Raw genomic sequence first — 27,874 nt, forward strand, 5'->3', positions numbered from 1 at the left:
ATCAACAGAAGTCAAATGTGTGGCACTCAGGCATAGAGCAGTACATTGAAAATCCCCCTTAATGTGTTAATTGCTTTGCTCCAGAAAGCATGCTGCAATAAACCCTAGTCATATATGAAACCCCGAAGGTTTGTCAACCTCAGTGGGAGCATGAACCGGTGGTTGAATGAATGATAGTGCCTGGAAATGCCTAGGCATTTTACTTCTCATTGCGTTGTTTTATATATGAGTTTTTACTCTTTCCTGTGCTATGTGGGGTGAGGAGGAGGACTGAGTTAGTTACTACTACTCATATTATGGGGAATTTTAAGTGTCCTTATTAACAGAAAGTTAACTATCTCAAGATAAGCGTGTTGTCGTTGTGAGAAACCATTGGAGTTTCCCCCTCCTCTCTGCTTCTCATTCTTCCCCTTTAGTCTCTTTTTATTCCACCTCTTTCACTTTGTTAATCTCTTCATGGCCCCACATATATCTCTGTCTCCCTTTCTCACTGCTATGACATTTCTCCATTTTTTTCTCATAGCCAATGAAGTAAAGTTGTGAAGAAATCATTTAGACAGTATGTCCCCGAGATATTGAGAACAAGGTGTACACAAGTCTATTTTTAAAAGTTGAGTAAATTTCAATTATTTAAATGTTCTACTTTATAGAAGTTATGCAAAGGTGGCCAGTGGCCAGAATCATGAGCCCTTGACTAGTACCTAAAACTTTCCCCAAACTGGCATGATGCCTTTCTTAAAAACAGCTCATTCTACTGAAAAGTAATGTCATTTGTAAAAATTATCTAACACTCTTCTCCAGAAAGGTTAGAAGAATATATATGGAGAGAGAGTTTTCCATTCACAGTTCTAGACAGCAACCACATTTACTATGTATTGGCAGGGTCACACCTCTCTCTCCCCTAAACACCTGGAAAAGAGGGATTACATCTGTTTGATTTTCTAACATCTTCCGCAAGATGACTCCAGTGAATTGTTCAGGAAACAAACTGGGCATAGAAAAGATCAGACCAGTTGATGTGGATAGCTTCCCCACCACTACAAAGAAAATGATCTATAGCATCTAACCCTGATAACCCTAGTGACAGTGCAGTATCTTAGATAAATTTGAGTTAATAATTCAGCATCCACTTTTCAGTTTAGCAATATCTGCTAAGTTCCAAGTTGCTACTTTCTATTCCATGTTAGTACTCTTTAGTGAAGCTTCTAGTTAGCATAGTACTTAGGATATATAAATGTTTTTGTTTTTTCTCTTAATAGTAACTAGAAAAGTGCATTTTAAAAGTCATACATAATGTATACAATAATTTTGTAATTAGTAATATCGAGAGAATAATTGCAAATTTTATGTATATACTACACACCCATAAATGAGACACATGCAAATGCGTTTGTTTCAAATCTAAGAGAAGCTATTTGGGGATCTTTTGTCTAACCCCAGTTATTGTTTTTCAAATTTGGAGAATTTTAGGTGAATTATCTTTGAGAAGTGAAGTCAAAACTTTTTCATATGCTTATTGATTTTCTTTTGGCAATAGACTAAGATCAGAATGAAAAGTGGACCCTTTTCTGTGGTATAAAGCCAGTCTGAGTAAACAGATTTCTTATGAGTAGGAAACACACACTATTATTTTAGAGAGATAAAGGTAAAAGATGGCCAAAAAAGGACTAGAAGGGTTCAAAATGAAATATATATATATGTATTATATATATATTATATTACTCATGATATATATAATACTTATAAGAATATTTATATGGGTCCCTTTACTTTAAAAATCTGGTGGATATAAAGTATTGATCTCCCAGAATCCATTTAAAATTTGATTGCAACACTTGTTTTTCAGAGTGTATCCATTCACTGTGAAAAATAAAATGCATCTCATCACTTTGCTTGATATTGTAAATGGAAGTTATCTTTCTATTCATTTTCTATGCATCAACATAAACATGACTCAAGTTTGACTCTTGGAGACTAGACACCTAATACCCTTAGTTCATTGCCCCAGGATGCAAGGTTTGATCATCATGACATATAGAATCTCATGGGTTCTTATTTGCGATTATGTTTTATAGCTCTAGGTATTTTTCTGCCCTTAGTAGCAGAAAAAATTTAAAAATTAGACTTTTTTTTTTTTTTTGAGAGAGAGTTGCTCTGTCACACAGGCTGGAGTACAGTGGTGCCATCTTTACTCACTGCAAACTCCATTTCCCAGGTTCAAGTGAATTCTCCAGCCTCAGCCTCCCAAGTTGCTGGAATTACAGGCACTTACCACCATACCGAGCCAATTTTTGGATTTTTTAGTAGAGATGGGGTTTAACCATGTTGGCCAGGCTGGTCTTGAACTCCTGACCTCAGGTGATCTGCCCACTTGGGCTCCCAAAGTGCTGGGATTACAGGCATGAGCCACTGCACCTAGTACAGACTTCTTAATTGCTCAAACTGGAGCAGGTTACCAAAGCTATCATTCTAATCCATGGAGAAACATTATGGCAGAAAACGGCGTAGAAACTATCACAACATTACTTTTAAGCTGAAGTTGGGAGAAAATGTTGTTTTCTGCAAGATTCTTAAACTTGCTCATGTTAAAAATTCAAAAGGAGCCTTTGGGAGGAGAAAGTTGAACATGCTTAGTACACATTCATGGTTGTTCATGGCAGAGTTGGTATGTTATAAAGACAGTATCATTAGGAGTACACCCATTTAGTAGCTGGAATGCTTTCATGGAAACAGAAGCACTATTGGGGGTCATTGCAAAATGGCCCTAATGAAATTGTTCTTTTGACATCATTTGCTGCCTCTGGTCAACATGCAATTGATAGCCTACTAGAGGATTATTGCCTGCCTACTTGTCTTCTTTGCCTTCTACACAAATACTTCAAAGATCGATTTAGCCACACATAAATGGTCAACTGTATCTGTTTATAAGTTCTCTAGCCTAGAGCTGCACACGATGAACCTTTATCCATCTTTCATGATTGTGGCAGATAATGTCCATTCCTTCTCTATTCCTTAGTCTTTCTTAGTCGAAGAACTAAGTTTGATTTGAGGTGACAATATACTGGCTTAAAATTGCATTATTCAAAACTCTGTTCTTGCAACTAGGTGTTATTCAGGAGACTATTTTGGACAGTGATATATAGGTGGAAGAGTTGTATGCCAAGGGGGAAAGTGACATGGAAAGACTTCACCCAACAAAAACAACTGTCCATTTGTCTTTTTCCATATCCCCTTTCTTACTGCTTGAGATGAGGTCATGATTGCTGGAGCTTCAGCAGACATCTGGAACTATGAACAGCATTGAGAATGGAATTGACATGCTAGGACAGAGCAGCAGAAATCGCCTTGGTCCTTGGTAACTGGAACTGTCATACCAGTTCTGAATTCTTTACCTGTCAACTTACTTTATGTGAGAAAGACATAAACGTATTTTCAAACAATTGTTAGTTTTATTTTCTGTTTTTGCAAACAAACCAGTAAATAGTTGGTATTGCTTAATCATCAAAAGGAGTCTTGAAATTTTTGAAATTGAATATACAGAGGGACTAAACGCTTTGCCAGAGCAGTATAGATTTTTGGAAACATCACTATACAACCTAGTCAAGAGATGTGATTCGAGTTGTTTCTCGTTAACTCTATGGCAGTGTGGCTTTTGGTAAATTATTTTTCCTCTCTGAGCATTGTTTTCCTCCATAAAAGTAGAGATCTGACTCCGTTAGCACTAACATCCCATCCTTGACCCTTTGAGATACCTTGTCCTGGCAAAAATGTCCCTCAGAACCTTGAGTCTAAAGGCCATGATAAGGAAGAGAGAAAAATTCCCAAGTCCAGTCAAGATTTGCCTTTATTAAGAATTCATGCCTTATGGAGAGGATTAGTAGCTCTATCTCAAAATCTTCCCCGAAGCAAACTTGTTAAAATACAGCTAGTGGTGCTGGCATTGATGACATTCTCTCTCTCCCTCAATCTCCCTGGGAAGCAGTCAACCTAAAATGCAATTGCATGTAAAAAAGATGCAATCATGGTAATTGGAAGATGATATGGTGGCAGGTGATGTGATAACAAAAGTCAGTTTCTCCCTGTAGGGAAGGAATATTGAAAATGTTTGATTCTAGAACAAATCAATATGTCCAACAATGTGCAATGAAGGGTACCTACCAGCCTACTCCAGCCTGAAAATACCTTGGAAATTTTCCAGTAAATATTTCTTCACATACACATATGCATACACATATGCATACACATACACACATGGAATTATATCAGGATCTATTAGGTCTGAATGAACTTCACTAGCATTGTGACTCTAAGGCTAAGACATTTCCCTTCCAAAGCTTTATTATTTATTTTCCCTTTTCTATTCTTACATATTCATCCAGGACCTAGGAAGAAGGACTGAGAAAGAAAACATAGACAAATGCTCAGCTTTGCTTCTTCCACCATGACCTGTGATCTGTAGACAGGAGTGATTCTTATTACCAAAGTGAGCAAAGTTCTTCTCTCTAACAGCAAGGAGTGACCAGCTTCAAATGTCAAATGGAACCATGAAAAGCTTTTGTCACAGGGCCCTTGTTGAAGAATCAATGACACTTTGTCTAATTGAATCCTTGGGGGAGTGATGCTGGTGTCGTCATGGAAGGGCCTCTTAGATATTACATTAGAGTATTTAGGCCTCAGTAGCTGTTGAGGTGTCTGTGCCTCCCTTACATACTCTTACAAGAATACAGTAATATATATTACAAATACTCTGTATATTTTATTAGTCCAGAAGAATAATTATTATGATAGGAGAATAAAGTAAATTTAGATGGGGATTAATTTTGTTTATTTTGTCATCTTGCCACATCCTTTTCTCCAGCTGTAAATCAAGTGGGACAATGGACTCTACCCTCAAACTAGGATAGTTCCTCTCATTTCTTCAAAGGAAGACTTCTTCATTCCTCTATGAATTTGCTTTCACCATTTCTCTTCATTGGGAAAGGCTTTCATTTGCTCTTTTGCTAAAGGAAATCTGCCTCCTCTCTCCTGATTGGCTTAAACAACACCTCTTACTCATATATTTCCTAAACCACCAGTTTCGAAGAGTTGTTCTCTCTTCAGTGACATTTTAATATTTTATTTAGACTGGTGCCCCCCTCCCCGAACAATGTGGTTACTGAGGAAAAATAGCCATATGAGATTAAAATATATATTCTGGGGGAAAGGGATTATGGGTAAAATATGCTTTGTACAAGCTAGGTATTATATTCCTTACTTAGTGAGTAAAAACACATAAGTACACTCATGGAGTTATTAATTCATTATTTAAATAATTCCTAGGTTCCCACAAGCTTATGTAGAGCTGGTCTACCTCATTAATTACTATATGCGCAGTGCATCAGATATCCAAATATTAAGGAAAAAAAGGTCATACGCTACATATGCGGTATTGTATTATCTGAATTAAATAGTAGGGAATTATTTACCATGCAGAAATCATATAAATCTTTTTTTTTTTTGGTAGTAAGAAACACTAAATGCTTATTTTCTTAGACTATGAGGCATATCAAAAGTTAACAAAAGAAAGAAAGCATAGCTAACCTCCTTTATATAAGAATAAAGAAAGTAAATAAAAAATTTATGACAAGTGAGCCTCTTTCAGAGAATCAAAGAATAAACACAGTTTTAATTTCACCTTCTGGAACATCTACATCTGTGGTCTTTTGCAACGAGAATGAATGTGTCCAAGGCTTGCTTGACTCTGAAAGTGGCTTCTGAATCATTAAGTGAAGGTTTCACCATGTTCGGTAGCATTTCTGTTAGGTGCACTTTATTGTTCACTAACTTTTTGAAAACTGGAATTGGCATACAGCATACCATGTAGTTTACTTGAATATTCAATAAACCACAACACTCCATTTTCAACCCTCCCAAATAATCGATTTTTTTTTTACTAGAACATACTTAAGAAAGTAGTGATTGCTTTCAGAAGATTATGTGGATTTAATCTCATTCTCTCCTGGAAAAGCTGTCTCTACTCTAAGAAGTTCGTGGCTGTGTCCATGTAACGGACTCAGCACTGTAGCGGTATTGTCACTGTGCATTCTACTGAGACACCAGATGATTGAAGGTGGCTAGGAAGAACAAGGAGCTCTGATAATTGGGAAAGTTTGGCAAGTACAAAGCAAAATGTGAAAACTAGAGAGAGTATATAAAATGTGAAAAATAGCGTTTTATTTTGTTTTCATTTTGTGACTAACAGAGTGATGATTGAGATTTCCGTTTTGCACAGACATATCTCCAGCCCAGTAGTCCCCAACTGTGACAATGCTCCCCTACCCCCAATACCATGTGCACATGAGGTGATATTTTGCATTGTCAAAAGAATTATTTGGCTTTGACACCTGGGGAATATGCTTCTGGCAGCTAGTAGACAGAGGCTAGGGTGCTACCACAGAGTCTGCATTGCCCTTGATGGTCCCTGTAGCCCCTGCAGCAAAGCATTAGCTAGCCCAAATGTCAACATCACCTGAAGGTTGAGAAATCCTGCTCTACAGAGATTTGACATTTATATTGCTAGCAAAATACCTAAAAAGTCAATCTTTAGTGTTTGGTAAGCCAAACTTCTATGTATGAGATGCTGGCCCTTGAGGCCGGGAAAAAGTCTAGGATCATATTAAATCAATATAAAAATATTAATAGACATCTTCAGTCTGTTTAGCTTTTGTTTCATAATATATGGTTGTCTATGGGGATTAATCCTAGATTATTGACCAGTGAGGGTTCATAGACAATTACGGTTAGGAAGGAGGCTGAGAGGTCAAAAAATTTTATTTCTCTTTGGCTTCTCTCTGCTCCTTTAGGTAAGTGTATGCTGATGGTTTCTAGGATACCATGTTGGGATGGAAAGACCTCTATTGTACTATGTCATTGAATGCTGTGGGAATACAGAAGAAAGTATTTCTCTTATCTACAGATGATCTCAAAAAGCCTAGTGACATACTACACACATGCATGCAGCCCCTCCCATGCTTATAAATAGGATGTTTATTTAAGCAAAGAGCACCGGACAAAATAGCTATATATGTTAGGATGGCATGTGCAACTTTCATTTTGTAAGTATTTCATATTTATCCTGTGATATATCTTGGAATCATAAGATTGACCTCATTTTTCTGGATAGAGAATCAGTTCTGGGGTGTTTGTCTAGCTTGATGAGAGACACATGTTATTGCTATTTTAGCAGCTATTAACCATAAGACAAAAGTTGCAGCTTTTTCTTTATTTTCTATATTCTATAAAAAAATGGGATGAGAAAAATTTTAAGTGACATTCTATTTCTAGTCCTGAGCCTAATATTCCCAAACTGTGAGGTATGTAAGACAACTAAATTTCCCCACTATCACCCGGCAAAATCATCATCATCATCATCATCGGTAACCATAGACTTATATGGTTTCCTCTCAGGCATTTTATTTTTAAAAAAGTTTCTTTCTAGATGAAACTTTCACTTGTTCATATTGGTCTGGATCAGGCCATATAACATCTCTTGAGTCAATCCTGTGGCTAAAAAAATCCTATGTTCTGATTGGCCAACTTGTGTCACATAGACCAGCATCTAGATTCTGAAGTACAGCCATGTCTCCCTAACATAGGAATTCAGGGATGAGAAAAGGTGGTTCCTCAGGCCAACATGGGAACTGTAACCAAGAGAAAGGTGCATGTATGCTACATGGGCACAAACGGTGAATATGACAATAATATCTGTACCTATAACAGGTTGTTGCAAAAATGTATGAGACTGTATATGTGAAGTACCACATATCACAATACCTAGTACATACAAAGATTCAGTAAAGCAATAAGCATGCTTTTAAACATGTGCTGTAACAAATATGACTTGCATTCCACACACAAAACTACTTGGATATCAAGAAAATGGTTACAAACCACTCACAGAATGTTGAAGGTGTTTGGTGTTATGTAATTAGAGAGATGAAAAGTGAAGAAAAAAAGAGTTACAATAATTGATGATAATCTCCATCATGAGTAATTTAAAGTTGTTTAAAACTCCACATTTTAAACTAATTCAAAATTATTAGTTATACCTCAGTAGTTTGGAATAAATTAATCAAAATTAACTTACTCCCAAAATAGAATTGCTGTGTGTCCTAATGTGAGCAGAGATGATATCTAGAGAGGAAATAAGTATAAATCGAAGGGAGTGATGTTTCAAAGAATGAGCCTGAAATGGTTCTTCAATGGTTTTTCCTTTTGGGGGATCCATATCAATAAAGCTTAGTAAGAACTAAGAGTGAAATTACTGCTAACTGTGAACTTAATAATGCCCCACTGGGAGTTCATTAATATCTCGACAGGTACACTGAAGCATTATCTTAATTGCACATCATACTTTCAAAAATTTGCCTTTTACAAGTTTTGTGGAAACTACCTCTAGAACTAGCATTAGTGAATTTTGTTTTGACTTTCTGTATTACAATTTTGTATTGACCAAACATGCAAATCCCTCAGGAACAAATGAACCACATTCGTCTTCCAAAAACTAAGATACTCCTCAGGTGACTTCCTTGCTATAGGCTCTGCCTTTATAATTTAAAGCAGAATACAATAAAAAGAGAAAGAATCTAATATACAAAGGAAGAATATACTGAGAAAGAATATAATAAGGAGAGAAAATATACAGAGGAAGAATACAAAAAGAAAGAAAGTTAACATGTATGAAGCCAATTTCAGAACATTCATTGTGTTCTGGATAAATAAAATAATTTCTTCCTTTATGTAAATATTTAGATTATGAGAATTAAGCTTGCAATGAAGCAGTGGTGGAAAGTTTGAATTTTTTTAAACATTTGTATTAATGTCTTCTAGAAGACATCTGGACTTGAGTCTTCAGTGACAAAAGTTGATGGTAAGATGATGCATAAGGGAATATGTTTCTAAGCCTAAGAGATCCTTCTGCCTAGTGGCAGTTTACTATGTAATAATTATAGAATAAAATTAGACTTGGCTCCATCTTGTCAACATTTAAAAAGAGAAAGTGCATCATATATTCATAATATTTCATTTTGTATTAGAAATGACATGTAATTATTTTCTCTGGATTTGTTTAATATATTATTTTTATTCATTTTTCTCTATTTTAACTTGACAGTATAAATTTTAACATAAAGTAGAGACACTTAGTTAAAAATGAGGACCCAGAACCATAAACACTGCATTTTCTACCTGGGCCTGGCAGCCTGTTTACTGAGGGGAGAGAAGCTAAGGAAAAGGCAGGGCAGAATCTGCCTCTTTAAAATGACAAATCATAGTTATGACTTGCAACGTTTGATTCCTGGCACACCATAGTTTATGTTGCCTCGGTTGTCAGAAACTAAGGCCTAAGAAAAAAACAGAGTGAGCAGCTTCCTAAATGACTTCCTTGGTTGCTTCACCTTTGATCTTCCATCCAAACGATAGCTTTCTTTCACCGACATTCCAATGTTCAGGAAGAAAATCCCCAAAAAACTATGCCAGGGAAAAGAAAAAATGAGAAAAAGCATTTGCCCTGGTGCCTAAAGCGGCCCATCGGAGACCTACTCAGGACAAGAAAAACTCCTAAATGCTGTGAGTCTCTCTGGCCACACCAACTTTGTGGATGAGGACCAGGTCAAAGAAATCTGTTCTCTTAGATTATTCCATTTTACCCATTTCCTGGCATACCTATTTCTTCAATGAATACTGAACAGTTCCTATTCTGTTCCCAGTAGAGTTGTATCCAGTGGTGAAACAATGATAAGCAAGGTCTTTGTCTTCCATAAAGGTAAATACTCTCAGGGAATGGAAAGAACAATAAACAGATAATGATATAGATAATTGTTTAATTAGAACTGTGGCACTGGTTACCAAAGAAAACTACCATGTTCCAGAAGAGCCCATCAACTGCCCTTCCTATAAATTCACTGTGGTTTCTAGGGCAAACATTGCAGAGGTTAGGGCAGAGCCTCAGTGCCTTTTAGTGATTAATGTGTGCTGCTTGTTGGATATAATTTAACTTTTGATCATTCAGTCCACCAAAGTAATTCAATGACCACAATAAATTTTAATGATGAGATATGAATATTTATGTCTCAAAAGTATATATAAAGTGTATACGATATGAGTTATTTAGGTGCCCATTTTAACTTACTCTTAAAATTGTTTTTTCCTCTAGCATTGTTTCTCTTAGACTTACAGGAATTCTTAGAACCATAAATCTGTGTAAATATTTTAAAGGTAAAATTATAAATAGAGAATTGGGCTTTTTTTTTTTCTATCTTGAGAGTAAAATCTGAATTTGGGAAACATTACATCTGATGACTTGAAAGAGGATGATTTTTATTGCTGTTTTTAGTTTTTTTATATTACTAATTATATATATATGTATAAATATATATATATACTATTATTTTTAATCTCTAAAGGGATTAAGTGTTATAGATATTTGATTTTCTTAATTGGTAAAGAGAGAAAGGAAGAACACCACACAAATTTGGGTGTTTTGTCATATTTTCTTTTTACTGTATGAACACCTCAAGGATGCTGGAAATAGTTGGTTCTGTGACATTAGAATAATCACAACATCTAGCATAACACAGCAACTTATGGCTTTCAGATTTGTAAATGAATCTGAAGTATTAATGTAAAAATGAAAAACTTAGTTTTAATTAGTGATTAAAGTTATGTAGTGATGTAGAAGCCAAAAGGTCGATAGCATTCTGAAAAGTACTGATTTAAAAAATACATAGAGGAAAATTTGATTTCTGTAGAGGAGATAGCTTAGGTGTTGGGAAATGTATTGCAGATATAAGAGAGTGAATTCATGCATAGATCTTTGCTCTAAAAGAATTGACTACATTATAATAAAGATCTTCAATAAAATAAATACATTTTCTTCCCCAAACAGAAGTCTAGATCCATGTATAGTTTAGAGTGATGTGTCAACATAGCTGGTTGTAAAGATACTTTCACAGGTGATGAGTCAGCAGAGATTTAGAAAAGAAAAAGGTCACTGATATTGGCCTTGGCAATGATTTTTTTAGACATCACACCAAAAGCTCAGGCTACAAAAGCAAAATAAATAAATGAGGCTACATAAACTATAAAGTTTCTGCATAGCAAAGAAAACAATCAATGATGTAAACAGACACCTCCTAAATAAAATCTTTGGAAACCAATATCTGATTAGGCGATAATATCCAAAATATATAAAGAACTCACACAAATCAAAAACAGAAAAACAACCCAATTAAGAAATGGGGAAAGGACTTGAATATACATCTCTTCAAAGGAGACATATAAATGGCCATCAAGTACATGTTTAACATCATTAATAACCAAGGAAATGCAAAACAAAATCACAATGTGTTATCGCCCCATACCTGTTATGATGGCTATGATCAAAAATACAAAATATAACAAGCATTAGTGAGGATGTGGAGAGAAGGTCCCTCTTAAATAGGTGGAAAAAGTTTTTGGGTGTTTCATTATCTTTCTCATGAAAGAGAATGAGAAGTTGTAAGACTAAAGATAGGTAGTATGTCAGAAAGAAAATGAAGTGGTTGACTTTTCCAAGTCATAGAAGGAGACAGAAATGCTTAACTAGTATCACACAATGCAGGTAGAAGAACATGTTATAAAGGAAGGGGAAATAAAACAAATTGTAAGCCCTTCTAATCAGAATGATCTTCTCTTAAAGGGGAATTGTAGCACAGGGCTTATGAGTAAAAGATTTAGAGATGTGCTTAAAGTGAATTCCAGATCTGTCACTTACTTATATGTAACCTTCAAAGTGGTTCTTGATCTCTCTGTGTCATAGGTTCTTTGTAAAATCAGAAAAACAGAAATTATGTTAATGTGCTATTGTGAAGATTAAAATAATGCATTACAGCTCTTAGCATGATGTTTCATACATGGGAAGACAGTAAATGATAATTTATAGCATTGTTATTTTGCTATTGTTCATAGAATAGCTTAGCTTTAGCTAGATATCCTGAGGAATTACAGCTCTATATCTCAAGTAAGAATAAGAGCATCCTGTATCAATAGAAAATATTTTAAAAAGTGCTTTCAAGAAATGTGGCTGTAGACGGTGACACAGAGATTGTGTAAGGGTCTCCACAGTATTTTTGAAGTGAAACTTAAACTTATTGGTGGTGGGGGAGACTTTGGGCCTTATGATCTAGGAGTTTTCTTTCAATTCTAAAAGTGTCTTTCTAAATCCAAAGAAATGTTCTAAGTGTTCTAGCTAAGATTTTATATTGACAAAATAAAATTTTTTTAAAGATAAGATTAATTCTTAATTTAACTATATATTTTTTCAAGTTAAGAAATTAGAATAATACTAGTTGGTTTTTAAATGCTCACTGTTCAAAAATAGAAAAAGAAAAAGTAATTATTCCCATTATCACTCTTGTTTTTCTGGAAACTCTAGCTGATGTGATTAGAAAACTAACTGAATCATTGTAACTTGCTTGCATGGAAATCCCAAGAAAATCAACTGAAAGCTATTGCAACTAACAAGAATTATAACAAGGGTAGAAGACACAGAAAATCTATAAAAATTAATAGATTCCTATATGGCAGCAATGAATAGATTACAAAATGAATATTTTATCTTATACAAAATGCAATGAAAGTAACAATTATTTAGAAATAAAGTTAAAAACAAATGTGCAAGGTTTACATGGAGACAATGATAATATTTTTGGAAGAGCAAGAATGAACCACCAAACGGATAAAAATAGATAATTTCCCATGGGGGAAGATAAAATGTTGTAAATATATAAATTTTACCCAAATTTATTTATAGCTGTAGTATAATTCTCATCAAATCCTAATGGAACTTTATTCTGAACCTAAAAGTAATTATCCTAAGGCTTATGAGGAAAATTAAAAACGTGATTATCCATGATCATTTTTAAAAGGACAGCTCTGAAAAGGGAGTATGTTGCAACTAAGATGGCCTCAAGATACTCTAAGTTCATGAAGTCCTCGACTAAAATACCAAAAGCAATGGCAACAAAAGCCAAAGTAGGCAAATGGGACCTAATTAAACTTAAGAGCTTCTGCACAGCAAAATAAACTATCCTTAGAGTGAACTGGCAACCAACAGAATGGAAAAAATTGTTTGCAATCTACCCATTTGATGAAGGGCTAATATCCAGAATCTACAAAGAATGTAAACAAATTTACAAGAAAAAAACAAACAACCCTATCAAAAAGTGGGCAAAGGATATGAACAGACACTTTTCAAAAGAAGACATTTATGCAGCCAACAAACACATGAAAAAAAGCTCATCATCACTGGTCATTAGAGAAATGCAAATCAAAACCAAATTGAGATACCATCTCATGCCAGTTAGAATGGCGATCATTAAAAAATCTGGAGAAAACAGATGCTGGAGAGGATGTGGAGAAATGGGAATGCTTTTACACTGTTGGTGGGAGTGCAAATTAGTTCAGCCATTGTGGAAGACAGTCTGGTGATTCCTCAAGGATTTAGAACTAGAAATACCATTTGACCCAGCAATCCCATTACTGGGTATATACCCAAAGGATTATAAATCATTCAGTTATAAAGATCCATGCACATGTATGTTCATCGTGGAACTGCTTACAATAGCAAAGACTTAGAACCAACCCAAATGCCCATCAATGATAGACTGCATAAAGAAAATGTGGCACATATACCCCATGGAATACTATGCAGTCATTAAAAAAGGATGAGTTCATGTCCTTTGCAGGGACATGGATGAAGCTGGAAACCGTCATTCTCAGCAAACTGACACAAGAACAGAAAACCAAACACCACATGTTCTCTCTCCTAAGTGGGTGTTGAACAATGAGAACACATGGATACAGGGAAGGGAACATCACACACCAGAGCCTGCTGTGGGGTGGTGGGGCTAAGGGAAGGTAACAGGGGTTGGGGAATTGGGGAGGGATAGCAGGAGGTGGGGGGATTGGAGAGGGATAACATTAGGAGAAATACCTAATGTAGACGATGGGGGAATGGATGCAGCAAACCACCATGTCATGTGTATACCTACGTAATAATCCTGCATGAGCTGCACATATACCCCAGAACTGAAAGTAAAAAATCAAAATCTTACAACAACCAGGGGAGTGCTTAATAAAGAGGAGACTACTAAATATCGTAAGAAATTGTATAGCATTTTTGCTTATCCACCTATCACCCCTGTACCCTAGCTTGGTGGTGGCCATGTTCCTGGTGGTTTAGTTGCTAGTGCCAGAAAGATCAACATAGACCTTGTTATCAATAAACTGTGGTTGTACATTTTAACCTTTTTGACAGTTCCTTGAGAGGCTGGCTTAGAGGCTTCCCTTTGTTTTACCCCACTTTGAATTCTGTCACGACTGGAGGCCTCCTGGACAGAATTTGTCAAAAGCACATAAGGGCATTATACAATGGACAGCCACCTGGAGAAAGGGGTAGAGAATGGGAGAAGCAGCAGACAGACAAAAAACCCAGGAATGAAGATGCTGAGGATCAAGATTCATGGGGAAATAAAGACTCTCATTAAAGGACTTCTGAATATATCAGGGAATCCAGAGAGCCATGTGCATGCTCTGAATAAGTGTTCAGAAAGATATGGGATAATTTGATGCTAGCATCTCTTGCCAATCTTTGGGCCCTACAGAAGCAGGAGGGTAGAGGTTAAGACAGAGTTGTAGGTGGTTTGGCTACTCATTGAATGCTCCCGCTCAAAAATAATCTGCAAAGACTGCAGATGCCACTAAGTTATTTTTCATCTTATTTTTGGTTCCAAACATTTAAGAAAATATCTTTCAAATGACTGGTGAACTGCTGAGACATAACAGTGACCATACATAACAAGAAATACAATATTTGCAAAAGTATTTGGAAAAGCAAAAAAGAAATACTCTAAGCTCATAACAGCTAAAATAGTAAAACATTGTCCCAAGACTTGACAAAAAAGAAAAAAAATGAAATAGTAGAAAATACACCCTAAAGACCTAAGGATGTTTAAGAATTTAATATAGAACAAAAGATATTCTTTTCTGTCATTAATGATTAATTATTTAATAAATGATACTAAGTCAAGTAGTTAACCATTTGGAAGGAAAAAAGTTTAGATTATTGTTCTTCTGTATGTAATAGCCCAAAGTAATTTTATATAGAGAAAGATTTAAATGTAAACCTCAAATGATTCTGTCACTTTCAGGTGGAGGGACTTAAATATAATTCCAAGGAAATACCCATGGGTATGTATAAAGACTTACATTAGCTCTGAGGATTTTGTTACAACTTATAATGACTGAAAACTTGGAAAAGTTTTAAATTTGACAATGAATGTTAGGTTTAGGTTAGGTTAAATATTCATATAGCAGAATATTACACAACCAGAAAGAGAAAGAGAAAAAAGAAAGGAGGATGGAAGGAAGGGAAAGGGAGACTAATATCCATATTTTAATAATTAATATTTATAAGCTCATAATAATTATATATGTGTATTAGTCTGTTTACACACTGCCATAAAGAACTGCCTTAAACTGGGTAATTTATAAAGGAAAGGGGTTTAATTGACTCAGTTCAACACAGCTGGGGAGACCTCAGGAAACTTACAATCATGGAGGAAGGTAAAGGGGAAGCAAGGCACTTTCTTCACAAGGCAGCAGGAAGAAGTGCCAATCAAAGGGGGGAAGGGTCCTTTATAAAACTATCAGATCTTATGAGAACTCAATCACTATCACGAGAAGAGCATGAGAGAAACGGCCCTCGTGATCCAATTACCTCCACCTGGTCTGTGGACAGGTGGAAATTGCAGAGATTATCCAGATTATAATTGAAGATGAAATTTGGGTGAGGACACAAAGCCTAACCATATCAATGTGTGTGCATAACCAAATATACACACAAAGGCAATAAAAACAAAATGCTGACAGTGATCCAGGCATTACAATTAACCTGCTTTCTTGTGCTTGTTTCTCTTCATTTTTTAATAAATAACATATGTTGTTAATTTTTATTAAAAAGCATAAACATTCTAAATAGAATAGGTTATAGATGTTTTGCAATCCTATTTGATGCTCATTATTAACAAAACCATTCCTGTGCAAAAGGCAAATTTTTATGAAGAGAAAAGAATAGTAAGATGACAATGTGGTCCTGTGATAAAGATTAAAAGTATTTTAGCTTTCTAAGTTCAAGACAAAAGGCCTAACAAGAGACGGACTATCTCTTTTTATATAGCTAGAGTGTTATTGCGCTAAATTGTCTTTATCAAACGATCAAGCCTCCATTTCCAAAGAAGACTGGCCAGAGAGAAAAGTTCCAATAGCAGCAAGAGAAAGCATATCTATATATTAGAATGAATATGAAAGTTAATTGCTAAAGATGACTAATTATCATTTGATCAGTTGTAGGTACCAGTACTAACACTCAAAATAATTACTATGTAGGCTTTAATGTTAACTTGAAAACAAATAACTAAACATGAAGCATAATAGCCAGGAAAATAAGTAACATCATATTTCATAGGTTACATAAATTGTTCCAGTCCTTCATCTCTATTGCTACAAGGGATAGCCTTATAAAGCCATATTTTTATCGCAGAATAAATTCCATTTTGTCTTTCACTCCTTATGCTTGCATCATTATATTCATAGTGTCTAAATAAGTACCACTGATAGAGGGTATACACATGATCCTAAAGAGAAATATCGGTCTTAAGTCACAGGAGATATTCCTTATTTACCCTGGAAGGGAGAGACCACAGATAGTAACCATTTTCAAAGAGTGCTCAGTAATGAGGAAAGAAATCTGTTTCCCCAGGATTTTCATTACTAAAATTTGGGGCACAGTGCAGAAAATGCATTGCATTGGGCACTTCACAATTCTGATGTTTTACAGCAGCTACATAAATGCAAATTTAAGTAGAGGGCTGAATGTATCTTTATTAGCACTCTTTCAAAGATACAGAGGGATTTTGGCAGGAAAGGCATCTGCGCAACAGCATGAAGTTTTTACATTTCTACAAGTTGAAATTGATGGAAATGTATTGACATGCTTGGCTTCTTTTCTATTTCTTGTGAGGGAAAGCCTCTCTCTCTTTCTCCCTCTTTTCCTTCCTCTCTCTATTTTTATGTCCAAAGCCTTTATTCAGTTGATATTTTTGTTACCTAAAACTTAAAACCTCCAAACTACAATCGACACATAGGTAACTCATTCTATTAAGATATTTGTAAGCTTTACTGAGGCGTTTATATAAGGTGTTTGGACAGCAGTCTAAGAGTGACCAGTAAAATAACTTTTAGTGGCTATGTAGTCAGTGATGTGGACAGAGTCAGCCTGGATTTCATTAATCTACTGGCCTTCCTTTTTGATGCTTATTTTAAAAATATTTTAGAAATAATTCAGCAAAGCATTATGGTTGTGAGTGTTTTATAGCTTTGTGACCTGAGGCAAGGTAATATTCTTCTTCCAAGCCTCAATTTCTTCCCTTGTAAAACGAGTTAATAATACTGTAATATAGTCTAATGTGGTATTGTATGGTACGGTTCAGAGTATTTGCTGACAATTAGATAAGGCAATGCATATAAAACTTTTAGAACATGGCTGGTACAAAATAAAGAGTTGGATAAACAATACGTATTACTTTGAAAGAAGTAGTGATAGGAATATGTGAAAACATTTTATTGCCATAGGGCAAGGTGGAGAATGTTTGTGATAATGTGCAGCAGAGAACTTGGAAGTCAAATGTGGGGGATGGATAACTTTAGGAAGGAAAATCATGCCATTCTTTGATGATTATTATTCTCTTGAATTAAGCACCCACTCTGTTCCAGGCATCACACAAAGCAATGCGCATTCATTTTCCCTGTTTCTCAGAACAACTTGTTATTAATGATGTAACCGCTCATTGAAGTAAAATAGTTCACCAAATTAAACACTAGCAAACAGAAATGTCAAACTCTGATCTCACATCTTGTCAATACCAAATCCTATTTTACTTGCTCTAAACCTTACTATAATTGAGAAGTTGCTCAGGTAAAAACACCCACCAGGAGACATGCAGGCTTTCTCACACTGGATTTGAATTTTGTCAGGGGCAGAAAGCCTGCCCTCCAATGGTCACAGAGCAGAACTGCATCATGGACAGGCTTCATGGAAAATGGTGGATCCTCTGATTTCAGGTCCACAGGACTTAACTCTAATGCTGACCTAGAAATGTTGGTGGAGCAATGATCTTTACAGAGGCGGTAACTAGTTTTACACAGTGGCAAATGTGTACACTTTAGGCAAACTACAAAGGAAGGATAAATAGGTTAATAGTGAGTAGAATTTTCAGGGCTCGAAGAATCAACTTGAGCGTGGTTTTACCATATTTGAGCTCCACTGCACTTTTGTTCTTGGTCTGAGAAAAGATCAACTGGCCTTTTGACAACTGAGAAACCTTTTGTGATAAAGCAGGGGTAAGTCCTGGGAAAGTCTGTAAGCAGAATTTTGTCAGAGTTGATCATTCTTACATGAAAATTAATTGTACCACTCATTGTTTATTGCTTGGTAGAATTAAGACCAAGAAGTGGGTAAATGTTACAATGCTTTGAAGAGGTAACTAGCATAGGAGTCCGGAAGTTAGGGGCCAAGCCAGATTTCTCATCTGTGAGTACTTTGGCGCTAGCCTTAGGCTACTTAAGACCCCAGGCAGACATTTTTTTTTGCAGCTCTTTCCATATGTGTAATTTGATTTAGCAAAGTAGATGTGTTAGGACTACTCACATAGCCCAATTTCCAATGATCCTAAGAAATAAATACTACAGAGGCTAAGGGAAGTAATTTGATTTTTCAAGGAGCCTGTGCAGTCCTAAGATGATCCGTATAGGCAAAAGTTCTAGAATTCTTCAGGACATTTGGGAAATGCCATGTGGGGTAGAGGTCAGAGGGTGCCCTGAAGGAAAAATATAGGAATCAGAGACCCTTGTGGACTCCACTCAGACAGCACTGCCAGTTCTGTCCCAGAATCCAAGGCAATCTGGAAAGTTTTGAGGAAAGCCAGTCAAAGTGCAAAGACCACCAGAGTTAGTGCTGTGGGGGTGGGGAATTTCCCTTTTCTGGGGCAGAGAATATTACTGAGCTACTTTAAAATGTTCTTAAGAGGAATAAATTAGAAAATCCTTGTGACTTACTTAGATATTTCCTTGGAGACCATCAGCAATCAATCGATGTTAGGTGGCTAATGATATCCACCCAGTATTCACAAACTGTGCCAACTAAACCAATCTTTATATACACTCCAGTCAGGTGACTGTATTTTTATTTTCATTGGTTTATAAGTAGTAAAGAATGATTCACCATGTTTGGTAGAATGGTCATAAATCTTTTTCTTCTAAATAACCATGACCCTGACCTTGGAATTCCCGTGTGAACCTCCTTCCCTTATTCCGAAGAGGAGGAAATAAAAAGGCAAGACATTAAAGTCAATAATTTTGTGCTGCTAAGAAGTAGATGGCTGCCAGCAGAATGGAAAAAATTTTTGCAATGCACCCATCTGACAAAGGGCTAATAACCAGAATCTACAAATAACTTAAACAAATTTATAAGAAAAATCAACCCCATCAAAAAGTGGGCAAAGGATATGAGCAGACACTTTTCAAAAGAAGACATTTATGCAGCCAACAAACACATGAAAAAAAAGCTCATCATCACTGGTCATTAGAGAAATGCAAATCAAAACCACAACAAAATACCATCTCATGCAAGTTAGAATGACGATCATTAAAAAATCAGTAGACAACAGATGCTGGAGAGGATGTGGAGGAATAGGAACACTTTTACATTGTTGGTAGGAGTGTAAATTAGTTCAGCCATTGTGGAAGACAGTCTGGTGATTCCTCAAGAATCTAGAACTAGAAATACCATTTGACCCAGCAATCCCATTACTGGGTATATACCCAAAAGATCATAAAACATTCACATATAAAGACACACACATACGTATGTTTATTGTGGTACTGTTTATAATAGCAAAGACTTGGAACCAACCCAAATGCCCATCAATGAAAGACTGGATAAAGAAAATGTGGTACATATATAGCATGGAATACTATGCAGCCATGAAAAAGGATGAGTTCATGTCCTTTGCGGGGACATGGATGAAGCTGGAAACCATCATTCTCAGCAAACTGACACAAAAACAGAAAACCAGATACCACATGTTCTCACTCACAAGTGAATGTTGAGCAATGAGAACATGTGGACACAGGGAGGGGAACATCACACATTGGGGTCTGTTGCGGGTCAAAGATACTAGCAGGGGGAGAGCAGAGGGTGAGGAATTGGGGAGGGATAGTATTAGGAGAAATACCTAATGTAGATGACAGGGAGATGGATGCAGCAAGCTACCATGCCATGGGTATACCTAAGTAACAAACCTGCATGATCTGCACATGTACCCCAGAACTTAAAGTATAATAATAATAATAAAGAAGAAGTAGATGGTTGCATTTAGGTGATCTAAAGTTACATAGTGGTGTTTGGCAAAACATATATCCCCTTTGCAGCTCAAGCCCTTTATTTTGAATAAAATGTCGTAAGTATACATGAGTCTTCCACGTTGTGATGGTGCACTCTCACATGATGCTTTCTTGTCTTTGCAGATCCCCCAGATTAGTTACGCATCAACGGCACCCGAGCTAAGTGATGACCGGCGCTATGACTTCTTCTCTCGCGTGGTGCCGCCCGATTCCTTCCAAGCTCAGGCCATGGTAGACATTGTAAAGGCGCTTGGCTGGAATTATGTGTCTACTCTCGCATCCGAAGGAAGTTATGGAGAGAAAGGTGTGGAGTCCTTCACGCAGATTTCCAAAGAGGCAGGTAGGATGAGATTGTTCTGATCAAGTTGGCTCTCTTCAAATGCCTGTGGCTTGTAGAGTTCTCTTCAGACTTTATTAAATAAACACTACAGACTCTCACATTCCCAGACTCCTGTGAAGTACACCTGTAACGTCTTCATTTGTAAGAATTGGGTTTTTTTTGAAGAGATTTCGAAGTTTTGAAACTGAGATCCCTTGAGTACCATAGAATAAATGAAGAAAATAAACACTAAAGTTAACATCTTACTTCTGCAAAATTGGTAACAGGGTGGATTCTAGCCTGTGTATGAAAACGTGGGAGAATGTGGCTGGATGTGCTTCCGCCATGGAGACTCTTCTCTCTGCCTCTCTCCAAAACGGAGCGAATCATTTAGAATTATGTGAATGCAATCACAGTGCCACTTTGATTGGAAGAATACCTGGAATTCCTCTGAGTGACTTGGCCAAAACAAAAGTAAATAAATTATCCAGGCAGTAGAATGTATTTAGACAAACAGTCTTTCAAACTTCAGATTATTTTAAGACAGTTCTCTTTAGCAGCACTTGGAGAAGATTCTCTTATGTTGTTTATTTAGCTCAGATTGGAAGCAATGGGTTCAAATGTTTGGCCAGCTGCCTTCCATTGGGCAGATTTTGAAAAATGAGACAAAATTCTCACACTTAGGACTCTGACAATAGCTATTCAGGCTTCCTCATATGGAGGTATTAGATATGGTAAATACATACAAATACGCGTGCTTAGATATTCCCATACAGTTCTTATGTTAAAATTGGGTGCTCAGTGTTGTTTGTAAGCATTTCATGCCATTTAAATTGTTATTTACCAGTACAGTTTACTGACCATGAAAGCAAACAAACAAGCGAAACAATAGAGAGCTCCATGTTATAAGGAAAGATGTAATAAATTCTGAAAATATAGCTTCAAGTATTTGACTGTCAGACTACAGATATTCTCAGACAAATATAATGCCTCCAGACATGGATGTTAGTAAAAGAAAGAAGTTAGGACTATTTTATAAATCCCATGGTTTTTTTGTGTGTGTGACAGAGTCTTCCTCTATCACTCAGGCTGGAGTACAGTGTTGTGATTTTGGCTCACTGCAACCTCTACCTCCTGGGTTCAAGCGATTCTCCTGCCTCAGCCTCCTGAGTAGCTGGAACTACAGGCATGGGCCACCACACCCAGCTAATTTTTGTATTTTTAGTAGAGATGAGGTTTCACCATATTGGCCAGGATGGTCTCCATTTCTTGACCTCGTGATCCACCTGCCTTGGCCTTCCAAAGTGCTGGGATTACAGGCGTGAGCTACTGTGCCTGGCCAATCCCATGTTTTTAATTCAGTGCATCATTAGCGGTAATTTCAGAACTTACAGGAGATCTGTGACATTCTTATACTCTTCCTTCTGACTTAACACAGCTGACTAAATAGCTTCTAATAATTGTCAAGTCTTGTCCTGACCAGCATTTCTAGGTTCAAATGCAGCACTCACAAAAACTTCCTTTCTTTTGTTGACTTGGTCTTACATTTCTAGTGTCTTCTCCCACAGCACTTATCACAGGTTAGTATAATTTTTTATTAGTTGGTTGGTTTTTTTCTATCTAATCGTCATGACTATAGAAGACCATGTCTATCTCATTTTCTACTATGGCCCCAGGTGCTACATTCTTAAGGGAAAAATTTATGCTGTAACTCAGTTAGAAACTTTCTCATTAGGAAACAAATCTTAACTCTGGCCTTGTGGCATTCTGTGATTTATAGGACTCATTAACAATTGACTTCATAAATCCCCAAAGAGGTATCTAATCATTTTTTATGACTATGTTTTTATTTCTTTCTTTGTTTTTTTGAATCCTGTGTTGATCAAACTAAGGCTGGAGGCTGACTTTGAAAAATATTTAAAATATCAGGATAGAATAAAATAGATAAAATATGATGAAAATATGGGTAAAATAATAAGGTAAATTTTAGATATAAAGGGCAGATGCCATTTTGCACTATATAATTGTTAAAAGTGATCCTCAAATTTAACACTGAGCTTTTATTTTTATTTATTTATTTTATATATATATATTATTGCATTTTAGGTTCTGGGGTACATGTAAAGAACATGCAGGATTGTTGCATAGGTACATACATGGAAATGTGGTTTGCTACCTCCATCCCCAAAACCTATATCTGGCATTTCTCCCTATGTTATCCCTCCCCAACTCCCTACCCCCCACTGTCTCTCCTCTAGTCCCCCCCAACAGACTTCAGTGTGCGATGCTCCCCTCCCTGTGTCCATGTGTTCTCATGGTTCAACACCCGCCTATGAGTGAGAACATACAGTGCTTGATTCTCTGTTCCTGTGTCAGTTTGGTGAGAATGATGGTTTCCAGGTTCATCCATGTCTTTTAACTGGATGAAGCAAAGGCAAAACAGTGCCCATTCTGTTACAAGATTTACAGTGTTCATGAGGTAAAAATTGAGTTGACAATTCTGTAAAGTACAGCTTTCCTTGCCTTGGGATGAAGAAAAATGTTTGCTCTGGGTCTGTATAAAAAACTATATTCTATAGACAGGTCAATGGTGACTTTCATATGGTTGTTTATTCCTGGTGTCATTTGGTAGAAACTTAAGACATTAATATCTGAGTTTGCTATTACATATAATGACTCTTCAAAAAGGAAAAGCTATTATATGATCTGAACTCTCCAACTTATATTTTTGGCTAATCCTACCCCAGCTAAAAAATTAAGATTCTATCAGTGGCAGCCATTTTGGATGTAATCTTCCCATCCTAGAGCCTTTCCCCTTGAGGACAGGAGTAGCTAAAAAGCCAGCTGGTGCTGCAGAAATGCAAGGAAACAGTGAACATTTAGGAGATGTCTTGAAGATTAATACCTTTTCAAGGTATTAATAATAAGTATTATGGTATTTGGCATGTATTTATAATAACCATTTAATAAGTACTCTTTTGTACGTATTATAGTATTTGATATGTATTTATCATAAGTTTAATAAGTATTCTTTTATATGTATTATGGTATTTGGTACATATAAAATTCATCAGAACTATATCACATGTGCGAGTGATTTAGATGCATTAACTTATATGCTTAGCAAACATCCCTTCTTTTAAAGGAAAGAAGGAGAGGAAATTAGTTTAAATGGTGTAGAGTAAGTCTGCTCAGTTTTGGTATGGCCCAGAGAAAACGTGAACTACATTCAGTGAGTTTCATTTCTGTGGGCCTCTCATGATGCCTGTATCTTGCTGCTGCAAAGCTGATTCTGGTATTTAAAGACACACATCCCTTGACCTCTGAAAAGAATCCATCTCCTTCCTCTGATATTCAGTTGAAGAAAAAAATTGAACATGAAAATAAAAGAAAAATTTATCTGTTGGAATTTCTGGGCAGTATACATGGTTAGGGAATTCTCCAGGGTAATTTTAAATGTTCACTTTTTCTTTACCTTGCAGGCTCAAAAAACCCTCGAAAAAGTTACAAACCCACTGTGTATGGTTAGGTGAGGTGACGTGGCACTAACATAAGTAAGCACATTGGTTATGGTGTCGGAAAGACCTGGATTTGAAAATGGACTCCATCATTTTCTTATTTTAACAATTTTGACACATGATTTAACTTTTCAAGCCTGAACTTCCTCATAGAAAGAATGAAATTAATGATTTCTGCTTCACCAGGTTGGTGGAATATATAAGATGATGCGTGGGGAAGCATTTAATACCGAATAATATCTGATTACAGTGCATCACACTGGGTCCCTATATATAAGTAGAGTTGTTTGAATCTGAAAACTTTGAAAGTAACTTGAGTAATAGATGTTATCTGCCCTGAGTTGTAATTAGAGGGTTATTTTTAAGTTGTTGTTATTCTTATTAACATGCTCTTACCATGTAAGACGGATAAGAAGAAAAGGAAGTGAGCTATTTGTATTGTCCTATGTATGTAGAATATGTGTATGTATATGTGTGTGTGTGAGAGAGAGAGACAGAGAGGGGGCGAGAGAGAGAGAGCAAGAAAGAGAGAGAGAGGGTGCATAGACTCAATGGCATTGTTTCTGTGTCCCACTGGCAGCTTGGAAGGATTTATTTGCATTCTTTCTGAACAGTTTGACTTTGAAGATTGTGATTCTTTTCCTCCTCACCCTTTTAGAATGCTTTAGCTTCAAAATTTACTTTAGACTTAAATCCTGAGGCAGAGGCTACTTTTACACCAGAGCCTAAAACGTCTCCACCACATACACAGTCACAGTGCACGGATGGGTGCCTCTTCATTATCTTCTGATAGAACAAATCAAGACAATGATGTCAGAGAAAAGAAGGCATCCCAGAGGCCATGTAATTGGTTTAAAACATGGAAGTCTAGGCACATTTTCTCTAAGCTGTCAAAGAAAACCTCAATAATTATTCTTTCGAGTATAGTCCTGGCAGATTTAAATATGCATGGATGCTGTTCCTAGTTGAACTTTCAAACAGAACTGTAACATGATTTTCTCAGATGATGAGAGTTTGTAAAACAGTTATATTTGCATAAATTGCCCTGTTTATTTGAATGAATGCACATGCAACAGCAACAAAGGCAATTTATTTCTTAATATTTCAGGGAATGAGAGAAAATCCACTCTCAATGTGCTTTAAAATTCAGATCAACATAAATGACCTAAATTAGACATTAAAAACTCCTTTATCTAAGTGAGGGTCAAGGTGAATCTCTGTGATAGCATGTGGCATTAATAAGTTCCAAATCCTTTTAACCAAATCTGATTCAAGCACTATAAGACTAAGGACTACATATATGACTTTTACAGTCCAGCAGACAATTTCCAGGAAAATCTCATAGACACTGCTTCACAATATAGCACAAATAGTAACATTTGTTACTGCTATGCTACCATGATACGTGTCGACTTCTCGAAACTTAGAGAAATTATCCTTTTGGTGTTTCACAGTGATCACTTAACATAGTTATATTTCAATTGTTCTTATAAAGTAGTTATTATTATTCAGATAAACTCTAGAATTTGTTTTTAATTAATATTTCACCATAATCTAGAATATTCTTTCCTAGAATACTTAGAGGAAGATTTGATTAACTATTATTAACTATTATTTAGCCTTCAGCTTTTAGACCTGAAGCTCTACTAAAAATATAAAAATTAGCCAGGCATAGTGGCACGTGTCTGTAATCCCAACTACTGGGGAGGCTGAGGCAAGAGAACTGCTTGAATCTAGGAGGCGGAGGTTGCAGTGAGCCAAGATTGCGCCACCTCACTCCATCCAGCCTAAGCGACAGAGCAAGACTCCATCTAAAAAAAAAAAAAAAAAAAGAGCTAGATGGATTTGCTTACTATGGAATTTTGGAGCACTCTGTACTCTCCTTCACAGATGCAATGTTCTGTCTTGTTGTGTGCATTGCCCATCGCCAGTCTTTGCAACTTACTGTAAGCTCCAGGAGAGCAAGGACATTGTCCTGTGTTTCTATTATCTAAGATAATTATTAGTACATAGAAGGCATTCCATGATTATTTCTTAATGGCAGGAAGAATTGTATTTTTCCCCTTTGCCCTTTAGGAAAAAAGGAAACATGTAGAGAAAGACCTTACAATGTTTAACTTTGCTAGAAGGCCATAAAATATTATATCCTAGGTCTATTTTTTGTGGTTTATCATAGTTGCTTTCACTCTGAATCTACACCATTATTTCCTCTCGACATTCCTGTATAAAACTGACAGCACTATGGTGCAACCAGGCTGTAATTCCTAACACCACCAACTATATTGAATTCAAGCATTCTGTTTTCTTTTCCTTTCTATGTCATGGTGATTATGGAAAACTCTGACATATTTTAAAAACTAGGTGGATTGTTTTCCTAATGAGGTTTTTGATGATTCCAGCTTAAATGTAGATATTAAACATTTGAGAATTCAATTTTAAGACACAAAATTGCAAATATTCTTATAATGTCATTTATCTTTAGTTATATTTAAATTATGAACAGACACTTTTCAAAAGAAGACATTTATACAGTCAACAAACCTGAAAAAAAGCTTATCATCACTTGTCGTTAGAGAAATGCAAATCAAAACCACATTGAGGTACCATCTCATGCCAGTTAGAATGGCAATAGTTAAAAAATCAGGAGACAACAGGTGATGGAGAGGATGTGGAGAAACAGGAATGCTTTTACACTGTTGGTGAGAGTGTAAATTAGTTCAACCATTGTGGAAGACAGTGTGGCAATTCCTCAAGGATCTAGAACTAGAAATACCATTTGACCCAACAATCCCATTACTGGGTATATACCCAAAGGATTATAAATCATTCTGTTATAAAGACATATGCACGCATACGTTTATTGAGGCACTATTCACGATAGCAAAGATTTGGAACCAACCCAAATGCCAATAAGTGATAGACTGGATAAAGAAAATGTGGCACATACACAACATGGAATGCTATGCAGCCATAGAAAAGGATGAGTTCATGTCTTTTGAAGGGACATGGATGAAGCTGGAAACCATTATTCTCAGCAAACTAACACAAGAACAGAAAACCAAACACTGCATGTTCTCACTCATAAGTGAGTGTTGAACGATGACAGCACATGAACACAGAGAGGGGAACATCACATACTAGGGCATGGGGGATGGGGGGCTCAGGGAGGGATAGCAGGGGGTGGGAGTCTGGGGAGTAATAGCATTAGGAGAAATACTTAATGTAGCTGAAGGGGTGATGGATGCAGCAAACCACCACCATGGCATGTGTATACCTATGTAACAAATCTGCATGATCTGCACATGTACCCCAGATCTTTAAGTATAATAAACAATTTAAAACAATAAACTGTAAGTTCTTCAAGAAAGACTTTGCATTTTATTTGTTTTGGGATCCTCAGTGGTTAGCACAACATTTTAGCTTTTAACTTCTGCTTTGCTTGTTAGCACCTCTTGAGTATGTCCCCTCCTCCCATCATTAGAGTGACCTCTGAGACCCA

General features: G+C 36.3%; 1 protein-coding gene across 3 annotated transcripts in view; it reads left to right on the plus strand.

Annotated features, from left to right (window-relative positions):
- Window positions 1-27,874, plus strand: part of GRM7 (glutamate metabotropic receptor 7) — an 874,508-nt gene that overhangs the window by 243,802 nt on the left and 602,832 nt on the right. For all 3 annotated transcript variants that reach the window (XR_010337226.1, XM_064361953.1, XM_012471019.2), the window contains exon 2: window positions 20,662-20,878. Coding sequence is in view for 2 of the 3 variants with exons in the window: in XM_064361953.1 (XP_064218023.1) it covers window positions 20,662-20,878 (217 nt within the window). In the remaining variant the exon portion in view is untranslated. The remainder of the gene's footprint in view (window positions 1-20,661; window positions 20,879-27,874) is intronic.

The sequence above is a fragment of the Aotus nancymaae genome, unplaced genomic scaffold, assembly GCF_030222135.1.
Source record: "Aotus nancymaae isolate 86718 unplaced genomic scaffold, 86718_ANA_hifiasm-v0.15.2.pri h1tg000046l, whole genome shotgun sequence".
NCBI lineage: Eukaryota > Metazoa > Chordata > Mammalia > Primates > Aotidae > Aotus > Aotus nancymaae.